General features: G+C 46.9%; 1 protein-coding gene across 1 annotated transcript in view; it reads left to right on the forward strand.

Annotated features, from left to right (window-relative positions):
- The first annotated feature begins 4,269 nt into the window (after positions 1-4,269).
- Positions 4,270-27,000, forward strand: part of Fbln7 (fibulin 7) — a 32,840-nt gene continuing 10,109 nt past the window's right edge. Inside the window, exons 1-3 of the mRNA XM_021156440.1 lie at positions 4,270-4,485; positions 17,654-17,813; positions 19,887-20,057. Coding sequence (XP_021012099.1) covers positions 4,411-4,485; positions 17,654-17,813; positions 19,887-20,057 — 406 coding nt within the window. The 5' untranslated portion in view covers positions 4,270-4,410. The remainder of the gene's footprint in view (positions 4,486-17,653; positions 17,814-19,886; positions 20,058-27,000) is intronic.

A 27,000-nucleotide genomic window follows, 5' to 3' on the forward strand; every position in this document is an offset into this window, starting at 1 on the left:
GAACTCACGCTGTAGACCAGGCTGGCCTCAAACTCAGAAATCCGCCTGCCTCTGCCTCCCAAGTGCTGGGATTAAAGGCGTGTGCCACCACCGCCCGGCTTCCTAGAGCTTCTTGAAACAGCCTTAGTCTTATTTATCCTGACTCCTTCATGTCTGGCTCTTTATTATTTAGGATGTCTTATTGGCTCTGATAAACGTTTTTATTTTCATATAAATGAGAAATGAAAAGAGGTGGAGAGCCACAAGCCCCTATTGGTACCTACTCAGGCGAGGTTTAGCTCAGCCATGTCTGACTCCAAGAATTACATCATCCACCAACTGAGCCCACTACTCTACCGCCCCCCCCCCACGTGCATTTAGACGTCACTGTAGAAAGGCATTTGTGGGTTTTCAAAGCCTCTCTTCCCTTGGCAGACACTGAATGATGTTTGTTCTGTAATTATGACACAATGAGGTCTAGTTCTTGTTTGTCTTTTTTAAACAGGCATTTGTTTTGTAAGATTGGAAGTGGTCCTCAGGGTATGGTCAGTGGTTTCTTTGGTTTGTCCTGATGTTGTACACAGCCAGACAATGTCCTCAATGTTATACACAACTGCATGGCTTGCTGACCGATATAATGTGTGAGCATAATGTAGCACCTGGCTCAGGGCCAGGCCTGGAGTTGGCACTTGATAAATATTTGTATAATGAAGGAATTGGATGAAGTCATGGCTCTCCTGCTGAGTGATCCCCTCCCTCCTCTCGCCATATTATCCCTGGTCAGACTAGCATGCTAGGCTTTGTCCCTGAGACCTTCGGAATAGCTTCTTAGAGGTTGATGACATTTAGAGTCATGGGCAGATGCAGACCTGTGAATGTGCCCACAGCAAGACTGGCTCATGCATGGATCAGGAGAGAACCATGATATGGGCACCCTAAGGGACCATGAAGGCTCCACAGAACAGCCCTGGAATCATTGTTTGCTGCCAGTAGCCAGGTGGTCAACACAGACTTCTAAAACAAATCTTTCTCTCTTAGCCAGGAGTGATGGGGTTTCTGTAATCATAGTAAGAGCCTATCAGATAAATAAATAAATGATTAAATAAGTGAATAAATAAATAAATGTCAAGGAGTTGGTTCATTGAGTAAAATGCTTACCTTATAAGCATCAGGACCTGAGATTGAGCCCCAGAACCCATGTGTAAAAAGCCAAGCCCTGGTGGGGTATACTTCTAATCCCAGTGTTGGTAAGGCAGAGACAGGAGGATCCTGGGGCCAACCAGCCTAGCCTATTTGGCAAGTCCCAGACCAATGAGAGCTCCTGTGTCCAAAGAGAAAGGTGTCCAGTACTTTAATAATGACGCAGGAGTATGTCTCTGATCTACACGGACAGACTATTAGTAAAAATTAAGATTCAACTTTCTTCTTCTTCCTTTGCAGTCTTGCTTTCACCTCCCAAGTAATGTTACTATCGGTGAGCGCTTCCAGTGCTGACGATCCAATTCAAGTTTCACTAACATCAGTCAAGGATTCTACCAACTGTGCTACATCCTCGGTTCCTAGAACAGTTGCTTTCATTAAAACCTGGATTTGTCCTTGCCCCTAGAGGAGCAGGGGTGGAAGAAGGGCTTCTTTGGGTTCATGGATTGAGTCCAGCATGGTGGAGAAGACTTGGAGCTCATCTGGCTTCTGCTTTCCCACCTCTTCCTCAGTCCAGGCCCCCAGCCAAGGGGATGGTGCCACCCACATTCAAAAACTGTCATCTCTCCTAATTAAAACTCTCCAGGCACACTCTCTTTGCCAAGCCTAGGAGGTGTGTCTCCTACGTGATTTCAAACCCAGTCAAGCTGACAAAGGAGATTAGCCCCCACGTTGTTTCATTCTCTTCCTCTTTGAAATCTGGTGTGTCTCAGCTTTATGACTGGGGAAGGGGTAAAAGGATCAAAAAGAGGGCTTGCTCACATCTGCCCAGCCTCTAGTGTCCACTATGGAACCAGAACCGCTAAGAGTGCTTGGAAGTTGCCGTGTAAATACGGGATAGATTAAAAGTCAAAATAAATAGCCGCTCCGAGTAGAATGAAAGCTTTCATTCACGGGAGAGGCAAGCCCAGCCAGGAAACGGGTGGCTCTCTCATAGCCAGCAGACACATTGGAGACGGACACAGAAACCCACCATCTCTACAGGCTACCCTGGTTTGGCGGCTGTCCTTTCCTCTCTACCTGGACAGTGATATGCAGTGTTCTGACTGGGTCTCTCAGCAAGACTTTCAAAGCACAAGGACATGGACTTTGTTCGATCCAATGGATGGGAGGAAACAGCTCAGTGGGATTTGTTGGATAGCCAATGCTTGGGTGGCCGGCAGGTCCCATGCCCAGTGCCCCATGCTCCATGCTTTCCAGGGAACTGGCTATGGTCATATTTTAAACTCCTTCCTCAGTATGGTAGTGTTATGAGATGTCGCCTTAGGATATTTCTGAATTAGATAACTATAGTGTTCTTACAAAAGAGACCTCATGCTGCTGCTGGTGGCACATATCTTTAATCCTATCACTTGGGAGGCAGAGGCAGGAGGATCTCTGAATTCAAGGGCAGCCTGGTCTACAGAGCAAGTTCCAGAACAGCCAGAGCTACATAAAGAAACCCTGTCTCACCCTCCACCCCTTGCAGGAATCCTTATCGATCTCCTGTCTGTTCCCACAAGTGAGGATGATGTAAGCTTTACAGACATCAGTTCTGCCAATGGATGCCTTGATCTTGAACCTAGCTTGCAGAGCCTCGCGGCACACAGTGTATTGTTTGTACACTGCCTAGTCTGGAGTACTTTGTTATAGCATCTCTAACAGGCCAAGAGAAGACTCTCGGCTTGCCTTCTGCTTTCCAGGTCAGGGGCTGTGGGCTTCAGAACCATTCCATACAGAAGAGTGAGCTTCACAAAATGTCCTTGCAGGGAGAACTAAATTACGTTTTCCATGGGTAGAGGTCTGAGACATCTGGTTCACTCTTAGCCTGAGTACAGGGACCTCAATTCCATGCCTGTCACAGGGCTGTTACCTAACTAGACCCCAGGCAGGTTCTGTAGCTGGGCCTTTACTTTAAACCCTTAGGAAACAGACGGAAAACTAGAAAGAAGGCTGTAGACTCTTCGTCACGGAGCATGTGCCCTACTTAGTCACTGAGCATGCGCCCTCATAACCTAGTCACTGAGCACGCGCCTTCTTAACTTAGTCACTGAGCACGCGCCTTCCTAAAACCCTAGGGAGCATTGTTTTAAAAACTGGCAGAGTTGTCCAAAGGGTGACTTAGTCTAACTCAGAGCCCTTTAAACTTCTCGCTCTCAGTCCCTTTTCACTGAGAAATATTTCTGCAACCTTAGGAATTCAGGCACTTGAAGAAGCATACAGATCAAACACGTACTGGTAATAAATCATAAATTTATTTTAAAGTAATTATTTGGTATGAATATAATTTTATCCTTTATTAAAATTAAAGGAAATTTGATATGCTTTATTTATTTTTACATGAAGAATTAAATCTTGGCTGAATATTTGATATTGAAGAATAAGAAGCAGTTTTGACTTTCCCGCCCCCCCCCCCAAATTGATTGTTTGGTTATAAAATTGTCACACGGAGCACACCACCTCATATAAGTAAGTAGTACAAAGTAGCAAAAAACTTAGCGTGTACAGTAAAAACACTTCATTTCATAACATAACTTAGTCTGAGACCTGAGCCAAGTGTCCTAGGGGTGTGTGTGTGTGTGTGTGTGCGTGTGCGTATGCGAGTGTGTGATCATTCCCGTGGTGCCCCTGGACATCTGACCAGTAGCAATTATGGAGACCAAGGATGCCTTGGATTCATTATTTAATTTTTAATAATTTTTAATTAATTTTTGGTTTCGTGCCTCACCATTTGCTAAATTCAGTAACTCAGCTCTCATTTATTCGGCCCACGGTTTAAGAAGACACGGTCTAACCTGGGCCAATTTTTGAAGGCCATCTTTCTGCCATACTAACCCTGTTCTCTGTTGTCCTAGAGGAAGGTGTCCTTATGTGGGCTTTGAAATGGGACAGTCCTAAATTTGGCTCATCAATCAGCCACTGTAGTTGGCAGAGGCCTAGGTCTTTTCCGGCGGGCAGTGGGGACTGCGGACAGTGGGGCAGCCCAGGGTGGACACTGGCCACCCTTGGTCGCGAGGCGTCGCACCCGTTCTTCTCCCAGAGCAGAGGATTGGGCGCGCTCCCAGGCGCATTCCAGGCTCCACAGCCCCTCCTCTCTCGCCTCCGCCACAGGGCTGGCGCCTCCCCGCGTCGTCGGGACAGTCCCGTGCAGGCGGCTGAGGACTAGTGGCCTTGGGAGCTGCAAGGGACCCGCGCACCGCGGCCAGAGAACAGCGACCTGCCTTCCCCAGCAGCAAGGCTGTGAGTGGCAAGATGGGACCGGGCTCACAGCGCGCGCTTGTCCTCCTCTTGCTGCTCCTCGCCAGCCCCGGAGCGCGGGCTTTCCAGGTCAGTGTCCCCCGCAGTGCGTCTTGGAGTCCGGCTTCCCGAGGAGGTAGCGCCGAGGAGGTAGCGAGCGCCGAGGCCAGGGCATGCCATGCTCCACTCCTGTGCTGGAGTTGGGACTTGGAGCGGAGTCTAGGGCTGGGGTTTGGTTGATGGAGAGAGGAGCGGGGTCCTCCATCTGTCATTGCAGGCGACCTGGGCTGCTGCAGCCCAGCAGGAGAAGGTGACTCCGCGTGGGAATCGCCAGCCCGGGAAAGTTACCCAAGAATTTCTGAGACACTGGTCTTTTGTGGGTCTTGGTGAGAACACCTGGCCGCCCAATTCTGTTAGAGAATGTTCGTGCTCTCCAAACCCAACATTTACGTTTCTAACAGAAATATTCTTGCTGCCACCACACCCTAACCACTCTCAGAAATTCTTAGCAGTGGCCTGATGGATCCTCAGGTGGTCCTATCCTGAGTACCCGAAGCCTCAGAGCTGCAATTATATTTTCTTACACACCCATATGAACAGCAGGGTCTTTTCTTTCCCTCTCCCTTTCTCCCTTTCTCCCTTTCTCTCTTTCTCTCTTTCTTTCTCTCCTTTCTTTCTCTCCTTCTCTCTCTCTCTCTCTCTCTCTCTCTCTCTCTCTCCTTCTCTCTCTCTCCCTCTCCCTCTCTCTTCCTCCCTCCCTCCTTCCCTCCCTCCCTCCCTCTCTCTCTCTCTCTCTCTCTCTCTCTCTTTCTTTCTTTCTTTCTTTCTCTCTTTTTTGACATTTATGTGTCCAAATCCCACTGGATTTATTTGCTTGGCTAGATTTTATAACAATAATAACAACAACAATAATAAGAAGTATTATTATTATTTTATTAACCATTGGAAACTGACTTTTAACATTGAGACTGTAAATAAAAGACTTTGTATTGTCAGGTTCAGGTCAGCTTCCATCAAACGTGTTTCAGCAGACAGAGGTCCTTTGCCTCTATGAGGATCCTGAAGCAGCTTCTTCAACCATGCCAACAGCAGCATAAACAGCTGCAGGATGTGCAGGGAAGCTGGGTGCCTGCTGAGTGTCCAGATCCTTCTTTAAGACCACCCAGTCAGGAAGAAGTGGTATAAATTCCCTCTCTGGCTGGACTCTGACCTGATCTTTGTCCATGCTCCATGTTCTGGGGCTAAATTGCTGTGCACTGGCAAGTTTCCCCGGGGATACTGAGAAGTCCCTTGGGGTACAGCAAGGCTTTCCAAGCCTGGAGAATTTGGTTTAGATCATACCTGCTCCTGTTAGTGCGGAAGGTAATGAGTGGGAGTCACAGGAAGTTGCTCAACAGCCAAATGGCCAGGACCCAGCCTGGGGCTACTATGAGCCCACCCACCAGAGCAATGGGATCTCCCTAGTTTTGCAGATTACAAAACCAAACCAAACCTTCATCCCATGCCCAGTGCCAGAAGCACAGAAGATACATCTCCACTGGGCTCCTCCATCCCAGGCTGCAAAGGGGCAGGGCATGAGAAGAGGAGACGTTCCTGAGACCAATTGTCTCATGATAGTGGGTGGGCATCTGTCACACGGGGCTAGGTGAGAAATAGTGAGATTAGGGCAACTGGTGAATCTGGTGCAGAGGCAGCACTGAGCTTGCCTCACGTTGAACATGCTCTTGCGACACTAAGATCCAATCCCTGCCGTGCCCTGGCCAGGCTTTCTCAGCCCCTCGCCGCCAAGCATAGCCTTCTTTATCTGCAAAACATTTGTAGGTGAAACCAGAGGAGGCTAAAGGACCAGCCACCCATGTTTGCTCCAGTTAAACGGACCTTCAGTGAATGGTTGGGGCTCCCTCGTCCTCCCAGCTCCGGGCTGGGAAGCAGAGGAACGAAGCACATGGAAGTCTGTGTTACCTTCTTCCTTGTCATCCTTCAGAGCTCTGCTATGAGAATAACATCTTTCCAGAACCGTGCTGACCCCCTGTTCACATAGCTTTCCACTCTGCCTCTGTTTTCCTGCTATGGCCCCCTGAAGGGCAGATCAGTCTCTAGGCAGATCTTGGCGATGCATGACACGACCCAAGAGACTTCTAGAAATTTTGTGCCAGTTTTACCTCCAATGACTCTGGTTCGGTTAGTCCAGGCTGCACCTCAGGTAGGACTAATCTCCCTAGAAAAGACACCCGAGACCAAGAGCAATCCCAACTCTCAGAGTCACAATGTGGAGTCAGTTACAGCCCAAGAAAAGTTTGGGGTTAGAGGAATTCTCAGTGGACACAGTATGGGACTCACGAGGATCTCAAGTAACGTGGTGTACCTGGAGTCTACCTGACGGTATAGACCCCAAGGTTCTCAGATCCATCGATGAGACCTGCTGGCAAGCAGTAAGGATGCAAATTACCCTCGGGATCATCTCTTTTATTTAGGAGATGGGCTAGGATGGGCAAGGGACTTCACTGGCAGAGGCCAGTGGGCCTCCAAGTGGAGCCAGTGTGAGCTGCCCTGGAGAAGCCCTATCTGGGGTTCCTCTCTGTCTCTAAATGTTCCCACTTTGCTTACTTTTGTGACACCTAAGAGTGACATTATAGGTGTGTATCTGTGTGAGTGTGTGAGTCTATGCATGCATGTGTCTGTGGATTCACAATTGCCTTGTGTGTGATGAAGGTGAATGTGCATATATGCATGTGTCAGGGTATGTGAGGGAATGTGTGTTAGTATGTGTGTGTGTGTACTAGTGTGTGTATGTGTGTGTTATTTCATGTGTATATGAATGCATGGTTGTGTGTGTGTGTGTGTTATTTCATTTGTATATGAATGCATGGTTGTGCGCACGCCCATGCCCATGTGTCAAAGTATTTGAGTACTACAGTGTAAGTATGGATGTGCTAGTGAGTGTATATCTATGTACATATGTCAGAGGACATAACTGTGTTTTCATGTGTACATATGGGTGGAAGCATGTTTGTAATGGTGGTGCTCTAGTTGACATCTAGTGCTGTGACAAAACACTGAGCAAAACCAGCTTGGTGTTTTTGTATTGCCAAATACTATCTAATGTAGGGACAAGCACACTTTATCAGTTCACCTATAGAACAACGCCTTAGTGTCATTTCTAGAGTTTGCCTATCATGAGCAAACTCTATAAATCAACATGGATCAGAGAAGGGAGCTGGCCAGTAGAGAGAAGCATTTGCCACACAGAGCTGATGCTCTGAGCTTGATTGTTAGAGCACACATAAAAAGCTGGATGAGTTACACCACACACACACACACACACACTTTTTAAAAAAGCTTTGCATAGATTTTTGCATGATATAAATTTCTCTTCTCCAGTATGAATATGTAGGTGAGGGATTGCTGAATCAAATGGAAAATGAATGTTTAATATTGCAAGGAATTTTCAAACTCGATTTTATAGCTGCTATGCCCCACCAGCGACCTAGCAGAGACTCAGCTGCTCTGCTTCCTTGCCAATAGTAACATTACTAAGGGTTTTCACCCCAAAGCATTGCAACAGGTGTCTAGTGCGATCTCTGTAAGACTTGCATTTGTTTCCCTAACGACTGGCAAATGCTGTGGGGTGTTTTCTTGGGTGCTGGTGGCCACATGAATAGTTGAGTCAAGCACCTATTCAAGCCATCCTCCTTTTGCTTTTGTTTGTGAGATGGAGGTCACATGTTCAATTTGTAGGCTCCCTTCAGCCTCCCCAGTAGCCCAGATATAGTCATGGGCTGCCAAGGCCACTTGCCCAATGGATTTGTCTTTATTCTTGTTCAGTTTGGAGCTTTTTTTTTTTTTTTTTTAGATTCTAAATACAAGTGAATTAGAAATCTGTTCTCAGTTTGTAGCTTCTTTGAACTGCTTTTTTCTTTTCTTTCAAAGACAATGATGATCTCATGTAGCCCAGGCTGGCTTCCGGCTAAGACTGGACTTGAAATCCTAAGCCTGACTGTCTCTACCTCTCATGTGCTGCAGTCAGGTGTGCACAGCCACTCCCCACTGGGTGTCTTCTGTAGAGCAAAGTTCAATAAAGTCCTATTCATTGACCAGAATTTTAGTAATTAAATTTGAGAACCCAAAGCCAAAACATTTTTCTTCTCTTTTCCTCTAAAATGTTCATAGCTTTCTACTTTTCACTATGATCCATTTTGAACTTCCTTTAATAGTATGGGATTTAAGTGGAAGATTACAGCTTTGCATGGGGATATTCAAATATTCTAATGGTATTTATGGAAACGCTACTAAATTATCATTGAGTTGCCTTAGCAAAGCCTAGCCTCTTATGAATGTGAGATTTTTTTTCTACATCAACAGTATACTATCTTTTTAAAAAAAGTCTTTATTCACTTCCGTGTGTGTGTGTGTGTGTGTGTGTGTGCGCACACTTGCACACTCATGCATATACTATTAGATATTTACTGAAGGGGAAAGTGAGGTTTTCATCTTTATTATTACTTTTCAAAATTGTTTTGCCTCTTTTAGGTTCTTTGGTTTTTTTTTTTTTTCATTAAAAGTTTTAGAGTGAGGGCTGTTAGATGCTCAGCAGTTGGCTGCCAAGCCTGACAGTATGACTTTGATTCCTGGTACCCAAACAGGAGAAGGAGAGAACTGACTCCTGACTCCTAAACCGTGGCCTCTGAGCTCAGCCACACATTGGTGGCACGTGTATAAAAACGCACATGTGCACACACACACAGAGTATATAAACAAATATAACAGAAAATTTAAAACTTTCCGAATAATCTCTTCTTTATATATAAAAACTCTACTGCAATTTTGATTGGTATTGTATTATATTTATAGATCAATTTTGGGACAGTGGGCCTTCAAATCTGTGAATACAGTATGCCTTCCCATTTACTTAGATATTAATTGATTTTTTTCCATCAGCATATTTTTTTTTTTTTTAGACAGGGTTTCTCTGTGTAGTCCTGGCTGTCCTGGAACTCACTTTGTAGACCAGACTGGCCTTGGACTCAGAAATCCGTCTGCCTCTGCCTCCCAAGTGCTGGGAATAAGGCGTGTGCCACCACCGCCCGTCCATCAGCATATTTTTAAACAGAAACTTGTTTTTGTTCGAGTTGTATCTAATTATTTTAATTTGGGGTCATTTAAAATGCTTTTAGTTGGGTTAGAGAGATGGTTCAGTGGGTAGTGTTGACTTTGCAAGTGTGACGACAGAAAGTCCCTTAATCCACATAAATATGGCAGGGGTGGTGGCCTTCTGGTGGCCTCCGCACATGAGAGGCAGTCTGACATTTAAATATAGAACTGCCACTGCTAGTTCACAAGAGAGCAGACATTTCAGTCAGGGTCCAGAAAGCATTGTGCTTCCCAGCACCTTGAAATACCCAGGAGGCCACTCTGTATGTCTAAGACCCTCTGTCTCCACAGGTGGGCACTTTCTTCCGTGGGTTGCCACAGGGCCAGGGGGTCCACTGTGGCTAACTTCCTGTCTTGCTAACTTTCCAAGTTTGCTGGTATGTTACCCTGCTGCTGAGTCTGTTATGGACGTTATGTTACCATGACTACTTCCTTTTGCTCTTTCCAATTAGCCATTTAGCCAGGACATCTCTTTGGAGGATTGTGCATCCTGGCCCTCTACTTTGGCTGGGCTTGTGGTCCTGCCTGCTGACCCGGGGACTTGGAAACAGGGCCTCTCTGCTCTCATAAACGTTCTGAGGTCCTGCTCATGCTCCTCCATGGATCACCAATTCAAAACATCTCTGACATCACTTCCTGTCTGACATGCTTGCTTGGACCTGTCTACTGGCCATTTGCCCCACTGAGCATGTCATTGCCAACACACACACTTTAAAACTATGAGATGGGGTTTTGTGGCCCATGCTAATTTCAAACTTGTAGCCATCCTGTCTCAGACTTCTTTATGCTGGGTTTATGATCTGTAAGTATAAAGGGGCAGCCTATGCAGCCCTAGGGTTCAGAGAACAGAGGCTGATACTGAGTGAATAGAACTTTCATATCCTTTCATATCCTCTTCCAGAACCTATGCTCTCAGTAACCTCCTAGGACTTAAAATAAGGACAAGAAACATACATACATACATACATACATACATACATACATACATACATACACAAATCTTATTATCTAACCCTTGTCAGGCCTAGACCTCATTATGCGGACCAGGCAAGCCTCTAACTAGAAGCAATCCTCTTTCCTTTGCCTCCCGAGTGCTGGGATTATAGGTATGCTCAACTGGATATATTTTATTAAGGAAAAATAGCACCCATAATTTGACAGCACTCAAAACCACCAGTTTCAGAAAATGGGCTGTACATACACCATGGACATCACCATTTGTAAGAATATATTCATCCAGAGGGAGCTACTGGGCATGAGACTCGAGTCGCCTGTCTTAGGCTAAGGGTGAGCAAGGCAGGCAGGCAGGGATGGGTAGAAGGAAGGAGAGAACAGGCAGGCAGGCAGGCAGGCAGGCAGGCAGGCAGGCAGGCAGGCAGAGAAGGGTGAATGGATGGAGGGAACAGACAAGCAGGCAGAGATGGATGGATGGAGGGAGGGAGAGAGGAAGGGAAGGAGAGAGGAAGGACAAAAGATTGGTTGTAGAGAAGTAGAGTCATTTAGAATGTAGTGTAAAAGCATATTAATATGTTGGTGTTACCTGACTGTGCCAGTACTGCCCGAGAGCATCTGTCCCTGACTTCATGAAAAGAATGCATATTGCTAACCACAGCCTGGCTTGGCTTGTCACCAGCATAGGCATTGTCCCAAAAGGCAGCAGGGCCCAGGTAGTATAGACCATGCTGTCCTGATCAGCTTTTCTCCTGGCTGGGTAATTTGGGTATGTCTCTGTCCCTGTCAGAAAGTTTCCTTCTCTTAATAGCTATGACAGCAGATGTTCCTATGTCATGGTGCATGGTCAGGAGAAAATGCATGGAAGAGAAGCCATGTGACGTGTGTTTAGCACATGTCACAGAGAGGAAGGGCTAGCATGGCTCACAGCTTCCTAAACGGTGAGAGAGGAACAAGAGACGCCACTGTTACTGTTTCCATGACTGTTTGAGAAAACAAAAAGGGTTTGGTATGAATATAAAATCGCCAACAGCCAGCAAGGAACAAATTAAAACTGTAGGCTGTGTGGGTGGCTCGGCTCAGTGGTAGACAACTGCCACCAGTGTGTGGATTCCATCCCTGCTAACACACACACACACACACACACACACACACACACACACACACACACACACACATACACAATATGTACCAAGGCTGGAGACTTGGCTCAGTGTTAAGAGCACTAGCTGCTCTTTCAGAAGACCTGGGTTCAGTGCCTAGAACCTACACAGAGGCTCACAAACACCTGTAGCTCACACAGTGGCTTACAAACTTCTGTAATTCCCGTTCCAAGGGATGCAGCTTCCTCTTCTGGCTTCCACAGGCACTGCATACTTTTTGGTGTGCAACATACATATAGGCAAAACACCTACACACATCAAATTTAAAAATAAACCAATCTTAACAATATAAATATGATACACATCAAATATGCATGTTGTATCTTACATATTAAACACATCCTAGTATATTAACTATGTTTAATTCCTGTTTATTTCTTGTTAGCTGTGCTTTTTTGGAGAACCCTGACTAATGCAAGGGTTGTGGGCAGCTCTTGGGATGACTTCTCGAACTTTCTCTGCTCCTGCAAGTGTGTGCTCAGTGGAGGAGTCACAGCCCTAGACTTGATCTAAGAGTGAAGCTCTAGAGAAAATGCACACAATTTCCCCATGACTCAATGGTGAGGGCCTCGAGCCTTGGCTTAGCAAGCCGGAGTTGGCAGGTGCACTCTGTCCTCTCTGAGACCTAAAGGCATCAAAACATCTGTGTTTCCATTAAGAATATGCTGACGCGGCACATAGTTGTGGCTGAGGAGGAAGCAGGGTGAGAGGCAGTCCCTTCCAGTCGAAGGGGTCATCTGTGGCCGCCTGAGCGCTCAAGGTTCTATCAGCAAGGTAACTGTTGTGGTTGCTACCTTGCTAAGACATGCTGAAGAAGTCCCCTCAGCTGCGTCCATCAAAGCCTCAAGGACCGTCCAGCCCTCACCCGACACATCTTGCCTGTGGGAGTCTTGACAGTAGGCCCTATAAGTAGACTTCACTTATAAATTCAGCCCAACAGCAAGGAAGCCTGGATGGGGTGGGAAGGGCTAGGACTACTAAATTCTGGGATGGAGGACAGGTAATCTTGGAGTCACACACCATCCTTAGCTGTGGGCCCCTCAGTCAGCTGGTGGGATCTGTGTATAAAGTATGCTTGCAGACTCCTCTCTCTTGGTTGGTTCTCAAAGCATGGCAAGCCCTGAGGGGCTTTGAGCAAATACTGTGAGAGAGACAATGACAAAGGGGTGAACAAGGTCTTCCCTGAGGAGGATGGGGCGGAAGTGGGGGTGGGGGGCGGCTAGGGAGTATGCGCATGCGCATGTGCGCACTTGCCCCTGAAGTCAGGTGTCCTGATCCCAAACACTCTGTCCGCGAACCTCGTTCACACAGGAGATCCTTTTGCCTGCCATTCCCACAACATCAGATTGCAGATGCACTCGCTCATGCCTGGCTTTTTACCTAAGGGCTAGACAACCGACCATTCTCACCCACTGAGCCATCTCTCTAGGCCGCAGATAAGAGTGTTCTCATCACTCTCTAGAGCCTCTGGCACCTCTGCCCAGTGCTCAGCAGTGACGTCATGTTCTAGAACCATCTGGGAAGAGCTGACTGTGTGACCCCACTCTTCACTGAAGTCTTCATATCGGTCACTTCTGATGTCTGAGTTTGAATTAGGTGACATGTTGTCTCTTTCAAGAGTGGGATAACAAGAACTTAGATAAGCCCAAAGCCAGGCATGGTGGCTCATGCCTTTAATCCCACTGTTTGGGAGGCAGAGGCAGGTGGATCTCTGTGGGTTTAAGGCTAGCCTGGACTACAGAGTGAGTTCTATCAGAGGCAGGGCTACACAGAGAAACCCTGTCTCTAAAAAAGGAAAAGAGAAAAGAAGACAAAGATAAACCCAGGTCTTTTTATTCTCTCAGAAATGAAAATTTTCCCTATCTTGGTTTTACCTTAAATGTTATTAAAATAAATAGAGGTAATTTTTCTACAGCTTCTTGTCAGTGGTGTAATCCAATTGTGTAGCCAGAGATTTTTGCTTTGTTTTGGTTTTCATTTGTGTTTCTGTGGTGATTGAACTAATGGCCTTGAGCTTGCTGGTTCAGAGCTGCACCACCATCCTGCCTTTCCTGCCTCAAAAGCCCAGTGACAGATACTTACTTCAACCGAGGGGGATCTCTTCAAGAGAAAATAATAAAAACCAGCCCCCCAAAAAACAAAGCCCTGAGGGTCCCGTGAGAACCTGTGAGATCCAGAGCCCAGACAGAGTGGATTCCTTTGTCCTTCCTAGGGTGGGGAGGGCCTCCTATAACCCTGACTGGGGCTGACCTATGCCTAGTCACAGCCTCGCTGAATTTCTCTCCAGAATGGGAGGTCTGTTGCAGAGGGTTGTGGGGAGCCTAGGGTCACCTTGTACAGATGGAGTCTGGGATCTTCCAATGAAGACTGGCCCCTTCTCACTGCCTCAGACTTTCGCTGCCCCACAGCCTTGCCTCTTGCCTTCAGCAGCTCCTTGGGTGACCTGAGCAGAGGCTATATTTGAGAAGTAGGAAATGGTCTGTTCCCACACCTCAGGTGCTCATGTTCTGAGCAGGCAGTGGTGGTGGGTAGGAGACCACAGTGATGGGGGAAGGACACCCCCCCTCCAGGCTAAAAAGGTACACAGAGGGAGGGAAGCGAAGTTGAGAACAGAATTAGACACATGCTGTGCCCACTGATGTGAAAGTAACAGTGGAAGAGGGACAAACAGACAGACAGCTGTGTGGCCATCTAGCCTGTCCAGATGGCAGTGAAGATGCACATTTGTGGATGACTCAGGAAGTAACACGGAGCAGGGAGTTAACGTTGGTGCCTCTTTGTCTGGATTAGTTTTGTGTTTTGAATTGTCTTTCAAGGTGGATGCTTTCCCGACCAAGTAAGATGATAGATACTATTTCCGTTTGAAAATGGGGAACATTCCAGCATGACCCATTTGTCCCCAAAACTCATGTCTCTTAGCACTTGCCCTGGCTGAACAGGGGTTTCAGTCTCATCAGCCCACTGTCAGGTGGGCTTAATTCTGGACTAGGGCAGCAGATTGTGAGCCTGGCTCTCACCAGCTCCATGTCCAATACTTCTGGACCAGAGAGCTGCCCAGTTAGCGGCAGCTGAGGCCAGGAGCCTCAGGCATCCCGTGGAAGGCATTCCTTAGCTAGCTCTGGTCTCTCGTTGATCCAGCAGAATAGCACAAAGATCTTCCTTGCACTACCTGAGGCAGGTCAGGCAGGGATGGGTCAGAGAGAGCCTTTCGGCCTTCCTCATCAAGTTATCACAAACCTTCTTCACGGACTCCCTTTTTCCTGTGTCAATGCAACATGAGACTTAGGTTTCACCCCAGTGACAGTTGAAGGGATAAAGCCTCTGGTGTCAGTTGTCCTTAGGGCCAGCACTGAGATTAGAGAAACCTGGCTGCCCCAGTGGTCACATACAGGTTCTTCCCCCCCCCCCTCTCCTCTTGTCTTACTTCCTGGGGTCCCGGGGCTCCACTCCGCGTTCTGATGTGTTCACCCTTCCCAGCAAAGCCTTTGGAATGGAGAACTCTTGACTCAACACTGAGCCCTGGCGCATCAAGCTTTCTCCCAGGTGTTGTGAGCCCACATCTGTGTGATGAGGGTTACTTCCCTCACTTCCTGTTTTTATTGTCCATTGACCAACTTTTTAGGAGTTAAAAAGTCCACTCCAGAGGTGTTAATTCCTAGTATAAATTCCTGAAAAAGGCCCCACCATATGGGGTTATGTGGGAGCAGATGAGGAAGCTCCTTGGGGAAGGTTGGAAGGCACTGATGCCCAGGCTACATGATCTGGGCCAAATCACTTGCCTTTCAGCCTCCGTGTGACATGGGGACCAACATAATCCTCATCCTAAACACAAATAGAGGCTGCCTTCTCCACACATGGCCACCAGGCCGTTGCTGAAGCAGGGAAGCAGCAGCGTCGGAGGAAGAGAACTTGATCTTTGTAAGCCGAAGCACATCCCAAATGGAACTGCCACAAGCCACAAAGACGTCCGGTTCCTTTTTAGCACAGGAAGATAGGTGTGGGAGCCCAGGTCTGGAGGGGTTGGCCACACAGTGCTAGGCAGGTAAGAACAGGCCACAGCCTAGGCGCCCAGGACTTTGTGAGGAAAGGAACCGTGGGGGAGGAAGTAGAAAAACAAACTTCCCTTTCCAGAAGCTGCCTTTGCGGCTGTGCCTCATCGGGCCCCAGTTATGGTGGAGGCCAAGGAGCCCCTGTGGGGTCACGAATTCCAGGGGCAACTGGGAACTCAATTTTGTCAAAAGCATCCATTGAATCTAGCCCATGCATGAGTCATGTGTTTGGTGAAAACTCCAAGGTGCCGCTGCCTGGCAGTCTCTCCGGGAGAGTGGCCCATTGTGGTCACAGCAGCTCCACTGAGAGATTGGACATGGCCCAGGCTGCAGAGGCCACAGACCTCAGCTGCCCAGCTGCCCCACTGCCTTTCACACGTTTCTTTTACTTATAAAACCTACTCTTGGGGTTGGGGACCTAGGAAGACATAAACATCAACCTCTGGCCTCTACATATGTTCACGTGCACACACATGGCCACATACATGAACACGTGCACACTACCATGCACAAAACTGTTGCTCGGTGAAAAATAAAAACAAACTAAACTATGATCCACATCCCTAAGGATGCGTGCGTCATCACAGTGTTGATGTATTTATTGCTTCCCGCCCCCCCTTCGTGGAATACAAGCCAGGTCAGATAGATTATGCTTTGTGACACATAGTTCCCAAATGAAGGAGAATACCTTAGCCCAGAATCAATCAGTTACCCAAGGCCTGTCTCCTTCCTGGATATTCCTTGTCTTTGCTCCACCCCCACCCTAGCTCTTTTCTCCTTAAGATTTCTATTTCAACTGTGTGTGTGTGAGCACTCGCGTGTGTGCATGTGCGTGCGCGTGTTAGTGGGGTGGGGTGGGGTGCGCAGTACGTGAATGTGTAAGTGAAGATGACCTCAGAATACAGAGGACATCAGGTCCTCTGGGACTTACAAGCAGTTGCAAGCTGCACTTTATGGGTCTTGGGAATTAAACGTGGGTCCTTTACAAGAGCAGAAAGAGCTCTTAACCACTGAGCCATCTCTCCCTGATGTCCGACTCTTAAAGCAATAGAGATGAAAGAAAGCCCTGTAACTTTTATCATCCAGCGTGATGCTTGAGTTGCTTTAAGTCAGATGGTCTTTGCCTATGTTAAGTACAATCACAATTCCCTTTTCTTAAAAAGCTCAGCAACTGGCATTGACTGTTGAACACTTCTTTATTCTATCTCTCCCTCATTTTACTTTTTACCTTTTTAAAAGCCCAGGAAGCATCGGGCCTCCCTGCCTGTTCTCTGGGTCCCACTCTTCTCTTGTTTTCCGAAGTGTCCGATGGAGAAAGGAAGGAAAATTTCACCCAGCCCAGAACTCAGTGTCTTAACTTAGAGTAAGGAGGAATGTGTGTGTCTTTGGAGTGACAGGGCAGTCATTATAAGAAACGTTGGCTTCAAATGGTTGCTTAGCCACCCAGTCATTTAGTCACCAAGCCTGCCCTTGTTTTGTTGTGTCTAAAGGTGAAGTGGGGGTATGATGTGTGTACCCGGGCTGTCACCTAGCAACTTCACTGAGCAGATGCTGTTGTCCAGGTAGAGCAGTGGTCCTCACCCTTCCTAATGCTGCGACCCCTTAATACAGTTCTTCATGGTGTGGTGACTTCCAATGACAAAAGTAATTTTGTTGCTACTTCATAACTGTAATTTTGCTACTGCTATAAATGCAAATATTTGATATTTAGATGGCCTTAGGCAACCCCTGTGAAAGGGTTGTTCAACCCTCAAAGGGACTAAGATGCATAGGTTGAGAACCACTGAGGTAGAGTATCCAGAAGCGAGGGGTGCCTTGGAATGGCTGATCTACCAAGGTGTTTTACAGGGCACCAGGGAGTCTGAAGCCCATGGTTCAGACTTCTGCAAGCCCAGATCATGATGGTAGGATGTCACCAGCTGCAATGACCTCTTCTCTCCCCAGAGCTGTCTCAACAAACAGCAGCTCCTCACCACCATCCGCCAGCTGCAGCAGCTGCTGAAAAGCCAGGAGACCCGCTTCACTGAAGGCATCCGAAACATGAAGAGCCGGCTGGCTGCATTGCAAAACACGGTTAACAAAATGACTCCGGATGCACCTCCAGGTGGGTCCCAAAACGTCAGGTGAGGGCCAAGAACAAAACCCAAGAACCTTCCCCGAAACTCTCCCCCACCAGTTTATCCTTCATATGTGCACACAAGTGTGTGTGTGTGTGTGTGTGTGCGTGCGTATTTATTATGTATGTGAGAGATAAAGAGTATGAGTGAGTGAGTGAGTGAGTGAGTGAGTGAGTGAGTGAGTGTGTTCTTGTGTGTGCACAAGAGTGTATATGCGTGTGTGTGAGAGAGAGAGAGAGAGAGTGTATGAGAGTGTATGTATGAGAGAGTGTGTGTGTTTGTGTGTGAAGGGATGTGTGTGTGTGTGTGTATTAAGGTTATTCCTCTTTCCTATATTTGACAGGCACCTAGTTGCAGGTTTGTTTTTTTTTAATGATTTCTTTATGAGTGTTTTACGTATGCATATGTGTGTACATGTGCCAAGGAGGCCAGAAGAGGGCACTGGATCGCTGGTCTTCTGCAAGCGCAGCAAGCACTCTTAACCCCTGAGCCATCCCCACAGCCCTCTTGTTCCATTTTTTACCGTATGTAGCTCAAGTTGCTATATAACTTGGCTTCAAACTTGCTGTGCACCCAAGGATACTCTTGAGCTCCTGAGCCTCCTGCCTCTGTCTCCCGACTGCTGGGATTATGGTTTGCATCCCTAGGCCTAGTTTTGGTTTTTGATGTTTCAAGATCAAACATAGGCCCTCAATACATAGCTCAGGCTGACTTGGAACTCAAAACCCTCCCACCACTGGCTCCCAACAGCTATGGTTTGTCACCACACCCAGCCCATTTCCTCTTGTACCTTTTATTCTAGGCTTAATAGCTACATAGGTAGCAACCTATGATCCCACAAAATTGTCAAAAACACCCCTCTGCAAGCAAAGGTGCTTTCAGCTCCCTGTCCTCTGCAGAGGGCAGAGTCAACCCTGGTTTTGCTTTTGGTCCTGTTTTTATTTTTAGTGCAGCAGCCTATCTTTCAGACTGGTTTTAAGTTCACAGCCTGGAAGGCTAGATGCGTCCCACGTCTGCCCTCCACGAAGGCACACCCTTTCACCCTGACCTACCAAGCACGCTGCACTCACAGTGTTTGTTATTTTCCATAAACAAGTATGGCTATTGCTTTTCGTTCCTGAAAGTTCATTCTTTAGTGACTCCACCCAGTTCGGATGGGAAGAAGGGCTTCAAGAGCAAGTCCTGCTTATCTGGGGTACAATGGGGCACCCCGGTTTCCCTCCACTAAGGGAGAGCTCTAACACTGCTGCATGACTTCCTGGTGACATCTTTCACCTTCTAGGCTTAAAGGTGACTTTCCCCTGGTCTAGGGGCTCAAGGGACAGGAGATGGAGTCTGTGGGATGTCTGACATCACTGGTTCCTATACCATAGCTTCACTTCTCTCCTTTGCTGTGTGAGGTACCATTTCCAGAAAAAGCTTTCATCAGAGATTCAGTAAATCCCATTTTTTCCAAGGCTCGTTTATAGAACATACTCTGTGTGCCAAGCTTGGCTGGGGCTGAGGCTACAGAAAGACCACAGGCCAGATTTCACTCAGGCAGAGAACACTGATAATGAATGTGAAGACACACCCAGGTAGTCATAAAGGCTAAGAAAGCAAGGGGGTTGGGGATAGAGATGCACTAGCCAAGGCTTCATCTGCAAAGTGGTGGCATCTGAATGAAGACCTGAAGAGCAGGGAGAGCCGGCCTGGAGGTAGGCTGAGCCTGTCAGGAAACTTTGGACACCCAGTAGGCTGGAGATAAGAGAAAATAAAGATGGTTAAGTGAACATCTCACCAATCTGACACTCTGCTCCACACTTCAAGGCCCTGCACACCCAACCCTCCAAGTCTCTGAGCCCCAGTCTCCTCAGTTGTCACTAGGAGACAACTAGTGTTCTCCTCTTCATCTCTAAGAACACTGGGAGGTTTCATGAGATGTGGCATTTAGAAAGTCCAGGGCCATGGTCAGCCTGCAGCAGTCATTCAACACAGAGAGAGGTCTTATGTGTGATATCCATGCTTTCATGCCTGCAGCCCAGGCCTGCAGCTCCTAATACCCGCTCTTCTCCTTACAGTTTCCTGCCCGGCTCTGGAGGCCCCTCCAGATGGCAAGAAGTTTGGAAGCAAGTACTTAGTGGACCATGAAGTCCATTTTACCTGCAACCCTGGGTTCCAGCTGGTTGGACCCAGCAGTGTGGTGTGTCTTGCTAATGGTACCTGGACAGGAGAGCGGCCCCGCTGCAGAGGTATGGCTATTCTGCCCCGTCTACACCATAACACTTGAGGATGCTGGTCAAAAGGGTCATCTCAGAGACACTGATTCTTTCTCTTTCCAGCTGTGTGTGTGTGTGTATTATATCTGTGTGTGTGTGTGTGTCTCTCTCTCTGTGTCTGTGTGTGTGTCTGTGTGAGTACATGCACATGTGTTTCTTGTGTTTGAGTTGAATACACGCCACAGTGGCCAAGGATCACCTTAGATGTCAGTGCTCACCCTCAGTATATTTGAGACAAGATCTCTTGTTATTTGTCTCTGTGTATGCCAGGCTAGCTTGTTTGTTATTTGCCACTGTGTATGCCAGGCTAGCTGACCAGCAAACATCCAGGGATTCTCTCTGCTTCTGACCTCATGATAAGTGAGCTAGGATTACAGATGCTTGCTACCATGGTCTATGGGAACTTCTGCAGATCCAAACTCAGAGTTTCACACTTAAGTGACAAACATGTCATCCACGGAGGATGCAGGCTGACCATGGCCCTGGACTTTCTAAATGCCACATCTCATGAAACCTCCCAGTGTCCATGTCCCCATCCCCACGGTACTTCAGTCATTCCTCAGCCACACCAGGGGAATATGTCAGCCTCTATGTCAGGGCCTGACTGGTCTCCATCATCACGAGCAGCATTTTCTCTCTTTGTTATTTTGGTGTTTTTGAGACAGGGTCTCTCTTCAGAGCTCCAGCTGTACTAGAATGATTAAAGGCATGTGCCACCCCTGCCTGGCTTGATTTCATTTTTTTGTTTTGTTTTTGTTTTTGTTGTTGTTGTTTGTTTGTTTGTTCTTTTTTTAGATAGGGTCTTATAAAGCCCAGGCTGGCCTTGAACTCACTATACAGCTGGGGACAGCCTTGAAAGCCTGATGTTCCTGCCTCTACCTCTACCTTCCAAAGCCCATGGATCGTATCAAGATTGGTTCTTAGAAGCCGGGTGTGGTGTTGCACCCCTTTTAAATTATTTATTTATTTATTTATTTATTTATTTATTTATTTTATTGTATATGTATGGGTGTTTTGCCTGCATGTACCTCTGTGCAGCATGTACATGCAGTGCTTTCAGAATCCAGAAGAGGGCATCAGATCCCTTGGAGCTGGAGTTTCAGACAGTTGTTAGCACTCATGTGATGCTGGGAATGTTTTGTTTGTTTGTTTGTTTGTTTGTTTGTTGTTTTCGAGACAGGGTTTCTCTGTATAGCCCTGGCTGTCCTGGAACTCACTCTGTAGACCAGGCTGGCCTCGAACTCAGAAATTCGCCTGCCTCTGCCTCCCAAGTGCTGCGATTAAAGGCATGATGCTGGGAATAGAACCCAGGTCCTCTGGAGGAGCAACCAGTACGCTCTTAACACCGAGCCAGCTCTCCAGCCCCAGAAAGTGTAAACTTTTTTAAAAAAAAATTTTGTTTCTTGGTTATTTGAAAGAGGGTTCCTGTGTATATCCCTGGTTGTCCTGGAACTTGCTCTGTGGATCAGGCTGGCCTTGAACTCACAGAGATTCTCCTACCTCTGCCTCCTAAATGCTGAGATTCCAGATGTGCAGCCGGGCAGTGGTGGCACACACCTTTAATCCCAGCATTCAGAGGGCAGAGGCAGGCAGATGTCTGAGTTAGAGAGCAATCTGTACTACAGAGTGAGTTCCAGGAGAGCCAGGACTACACACACAAAACCTGTCTTGAACAAAGATCAGCTCTAAGCTGAGTTTATTAACTCCAACTATAATCCTGGCACTTAAGAAGCTGAGCTGGGTGGGCTGCCTAGATTATCCTAGACTACAGAGAAGATCCTGCTTCAAAATTTTAAATGTAAAATAATTGAATCTTATCAAGAATATCAGGCCCTGGGTTTGCCTCAGCTAGGACAAGGAACTAGAAGAGGGAACAGCTGCTCTGCCCTGGAGCTGCAGTCTGTTTGTGGGGCTCCTGGTGGAGTCTGCAGAAGAAAGTCCCCAACTGCCCTTTAGGTCTAGGCTGGGGGTCAGTGTGGACAGCTCCAGGAATGGTCGGCATGGGAATAAAAGGTTTCTCTGTGCTGGGCTTGAGAACGGAACTGTTTGACAGAGAAAAGTGGGGCTTGGCACATGTAATTTATTGCTTTTCAAAGCCATTACAACACAGTTTTTAATAAATCATGACTATCAACCATTTGTGGGCATCCGTGGAACATCTTTTGAGGCAAAATGCCCATGATTTTAGCGAGGGCTAAAAGGAGCATAAATCTCACACAAATGCAAGAGCAGTGTGGAGAGGGGACCTGGGGTATGAGCTCATTTGACCTAGGGCCTCTCTATATTTATTGCCCAGGCTGGACTCAAATCCTCAGTGGGTACTAGAAATCTAATCAGTGGCCTCATGGATGCTAGACCAGAGCTCTGCCACTATGCTACAATTTATAGCCCTGAGTACTTAGATCTTGAAAACTGAGACCTCAGAAAGCATAGTGCCTCTCAAGAAGGCGGAGCCAAGACACGAAGCAGCGTCCAAGGGCCCAGCATCTTTCCAGTCTCCTGAAAGGAATGGTGATGGCTCAAGGGTTGATCACAGGTATGAGCTCTCAGACCTCACCAGGAACCATCTAAGCAATAGATCTGAGCCATGAAAACACAGGGAAATGCCAGTGCCTGGTCCTCACCCTGACTCTGAAGGACTTCCATCCCGTTAAACACCTCATGGGTGATAAAAATGCCATCAGAGGTGTGAACACGAGGAATTTCTTTCCATTGCTTTGGGCATCTATAGTCTTAACTTCTAGACTTAGTTGCAGACCCCTGGTGGGTTTTTTCTATGTCCACTCTGCACCTTCAGGCCCTATTCACATGGCTGCCTGTGACCTGATCTGCTTGCCTGTGCTCTGTAGCCTTACCTGTCTCTTGCCCTGCCATGGTGTCTTTGTGGTCCACCATGACAGGGCTGAGATGGTCTTCCCCTTTTCCCACCTTGTCCCTGGACTGGGTGTCTGTGTATCTATGATGGGAGTCAGCACTTCTGACTGGAGACCTGAGTTCAATCCCTGGAACCTACATGGTAGACGGAGAGAACCAACTCCTAGAAATGCTTTCCTCTGACCTTCACAAGCATACTGTGGCATGTGCGTGTGTGTGTGTGTGTGTGTGTGTACATGTGCATACTTACACACATGCACTTGCGAGTGCACGGGCACGCACACACACACACGATAGATAGATAGATAGATAGATAGATAGATAGATAGATAGATAGATAGATAGATGTTTGTTTTCTGAGAGGCTGGCGAGAAGGCCCAGCAGTCAAGAGCTCTCGCTTCCTGCTCATGCAGAAGACCTGGGTTTGGTCCTCAGATCCCCCAGTTACTAAGTTCGGATCCTCAGCATCCACATAAAAGTCACGTGCAGAGGTTTATCCAGTAACCCCAGCACGGGAGAAGGAAGGGACAGGTTTCAGGAGATCCAACACCCTTTTCTGGCCTCCATGGGCACTGCACACACATGTTACACAGACACACACTCAGGCACACACATACTCACGTACACATAAGTGAATATTTTCAAACTTCCTCCAAAATATTAGGTGATAAAAAAAGACACACAGAATGAAGGCAAATAGACACATGAGCCACAAGATAGTGTGGAGCTTTTTTTACTCTGGTCAACTCTGTCATATGTATGTATGTATGTATATATGCATGTATGTTTCTCATGGTGGATAAGTGAATTCAAATTTCTTGATATTGAAGTAGCTAGAATCATTAAATAAATTAGTTAATAGACAAAGTAATTGATAGTGAAGGTGTAGGAGCCCAAGCGAAGCTCCACGTCTAACTGTGTAGACCTTCACTGAGGTGGACAGAGCCGGGGCGGGGCCGGTGTCTGAGTGGCTGCTTTAAGCTAGCTGTGCTATGCCTTATTTGTGAGTTGGTTAGAATAAAGTGACTGTATTTTTTAAAAATGTTCAAAATGGGATCTTGGATATTTTCCATCTCATTAAGTGTAAATTGGGCCTGGACGCTAACCCTGTGCTAATGGAACAGAATACTCATATGTCACAACCCTCTGGACCGACATGCTGCTAGGCTCAGCCTCTCCCAGGTTGGCATGCCGTGCCTGTACTGGCACCCATGGATGCTGTCTTCAGCCAGAGTCCCACAGCAATGCCAAGGAGCTGCTATTGAATCTTCTCAGGGGACAGTGACAGTCTTGATGATATGAATGAGACTCAGCGTTGCTGAGTTTCAGTCTCTCCCGGGAAGATGGTGTGACAAGTTGTCAGCCTGTGTGAACCCGTGCGTCTAGGGAGATGACTTAGCAGGTCAAGTGTTTGCTATGCAAGCATAGGTCCTGAGCTCGGAGCCCCACCTAAAAGCAGGGTGTGATGGTGTGTGCCTGTAAGCCTAGCACTGGGGAGTAAAGGGACAGGTGGGCCACCAGAACCTGCTGGTCAGCTAGTCTAGCTAAAGGACAAACTCTGAGTTTTCAAAACCTAAGATGAAGGGACTGGAAAGATTGCTCAGTGGTTAAGATCACTTGCTGCTCTTCTAGAGGACCTGGCTTGATACCCAGCACCCATGTGGTGGCTCACAACTGTCTATAACTCCAGATCCAGGGGACCCAATGCTCTATTTTAGACTCCATGGGCACCATACACACACATGTCATACAGACAAAACGTGCAGACAAAACACCATCCACATGAAGTAAACTAATCATGGATGCAGTAGAGAATACATTTAATGATGACCTCTGGTTTCCATTCTGGCATACAACACCCCCCTCCAACATACACACATGAACATATATACATGTATAACACACACACACACACACACACACACTAGAGGACTACCTGCACTCTCTTCCTGGGAGACAAGTTCCTCCTCTGGCTGGTACCAGAGGAGCCTTTTCCTTTTCCCCTAGGATGAAATTCCTGGGAGAATTCGTTATTAATGTCCATTGTCTCAGTACTATGAGAGCCAAGGGGTGGGGGCGATTACAGATGTCTTCAGAACATCTCTCCTGCCAAGACAGTTCCATTAGGCCCGAGCTCGGCAATCTTATGACCGGCATTAGAACCGCCCCAGCATCTGCTGAGTGTGCCCAGTTTAATGTCCACATCAGCAGTTCTGTAGCTGTGTGTTGTGACCACCGGGGACAATAATGTTAATTACAGCTGTTTACTTCAAGACACAAAATGTCAGTGCCAATGAAACTCTTGGCAACATTGTAATAACTGGCCAGTACCCACTGTGCAGTCAAATAACTGGAAAGAGGGTGATGAACCCTACTTGGCAGAGAAGGAAATTAGACATAACTAACGACTCTGTTAAAGATGCAGTGGGCAGAGGCGCTCCATTAGGCTGTGGAAAGTAGCCATTTGGCTTCCTGAGTTTCCTTTTTCTCTCTGTGAAGGGCATGAGGTTTTTGTTTGTTTGTTGTTTGCTTTTTGTTGCTGTTCCTTCTGAGACAGAGCCTCATGGAACCTAGGCTGGCTTTGAACTCAGTAAGTAGCCAAGGATGACCTTGAACTTCTCACTCTCTGTTACAAGCCAGGCAAGCACTCCATCAACTGAGCTGGCTCCAGCCCATGGACATGTTTTTCAGGGTGTGCAGCTTTCTGAGCTTGGAGAAGCCATAGCCCTTCCTTTTGATCCGTTGGCCCCAGGGGCAACCAAAGAAAGTGTTTGAGCAGTAAAACCCTGTGTAGTTTACCACCATCTTGAGGCACTTCCCCACAGGGGCCATTCAATTGCTTCACTAGGTGATCTTTCTCCTGTTTTCATAGTCAGAAAAAATGCCAATCATTTTAAACGGTTTTTTTTTCCATTAAGAAAAAAATTCAGGCTAGGTGTGGTCGTACACACCATTAATCCTAGTATTCAGGAGGCAGAGACAGACAGATCTTTATGAGGGCAGCCTGGTCTACATAGTGAGTTCCAGGACAGCCAGAAGTACATAATAGGAGGAGGAGGAGGAGGAGGAGGAGGAGAAGAAGAAGAAGAAGAAGAAGAAGAAGAAGAAGAAGAAGAAGAAGAAGAAGAAGAAGAAGAAGAAGAANAGGAGGAGGAGAAGAAGAAGAAGAAGAAGAAGAAGAAGAAGAAGAAGAAGAAGAAGAAGAAGAAGAAGAAGAAGAAGAAGAAGAAGAAGAAGAAGAAAGGAGGAGGAGCAGCAGCAGCAGTAAGACTCCTCCTCAGTGTGGGAAAGATGGCTCAAAGGTTGCTGCTCTGGCTGCTCTGGGTTCAGATCCCAGCACCTATAGGGAGGCTCACAACCATCTGTAATTCCAGCTTCAGGAGATCCAGACACTGCACACATGTGGTGCACACACACACACACACACACACAGGCAAAATGTCCATACACATAAAACAAAAATAAACTTTAAAAGAATTCAACAGGAGTTGGAGAAATGGCTCAGCGGTTAAGAGCATTGGCTGCTCTTCCAGAGGTCCTGAGTTCAAATCCCAGCAATCACATGGTGGCTCACAACCATCTGTAATGGGATCCGATGCCCTCTTCTGGTATGTCTGAAGACAGCTACAGCATACTTATATATAATAAATAAATAAATCTTTGAAAAAAAGTTTAAATTAATAAAAATAGAATCCAACATATAAAAATATAGAAGAAAGATAACCCAAAACTCCTGTAATTTTCACAAAGTAAATTCCTTAATGTCATAAAATATCTAATTGAAATTAAAATTCCCCTAATCTCTTACATATTTTTAACACTGTTTGCCTTGGAGCCCAAACCATCACCAGGACATCACCTGGTTGTTCTGTCGCTTACATCTTGGGGAATGTCACTTCGGTCCTCCTACTGAGGTTCTTTGGTTGACTGTTCAAGAAAAATACAGGGCCAGTTCTCTGAGCTCACACATTGTTGAAACAATCTGTTAGAGGGCAGCTTGATCAGGTATAAAATGCCTATCTCCCCTTTAACTCCCCTGACT

The sequence above is a fragment of the Mus caroli genome, chromosome 2 (assembly GCF_900094665.2).
Source record: "Mus caroli chromosome 2, CAROLI_EIJ_v1.1, whole genome shotgun sequence".
NCBI classification, from domain to species: Eukaryota; Metazoa; Chordata; class Mammalia; order Rodentia; family Muridae; genus Mus; species Mus caroli.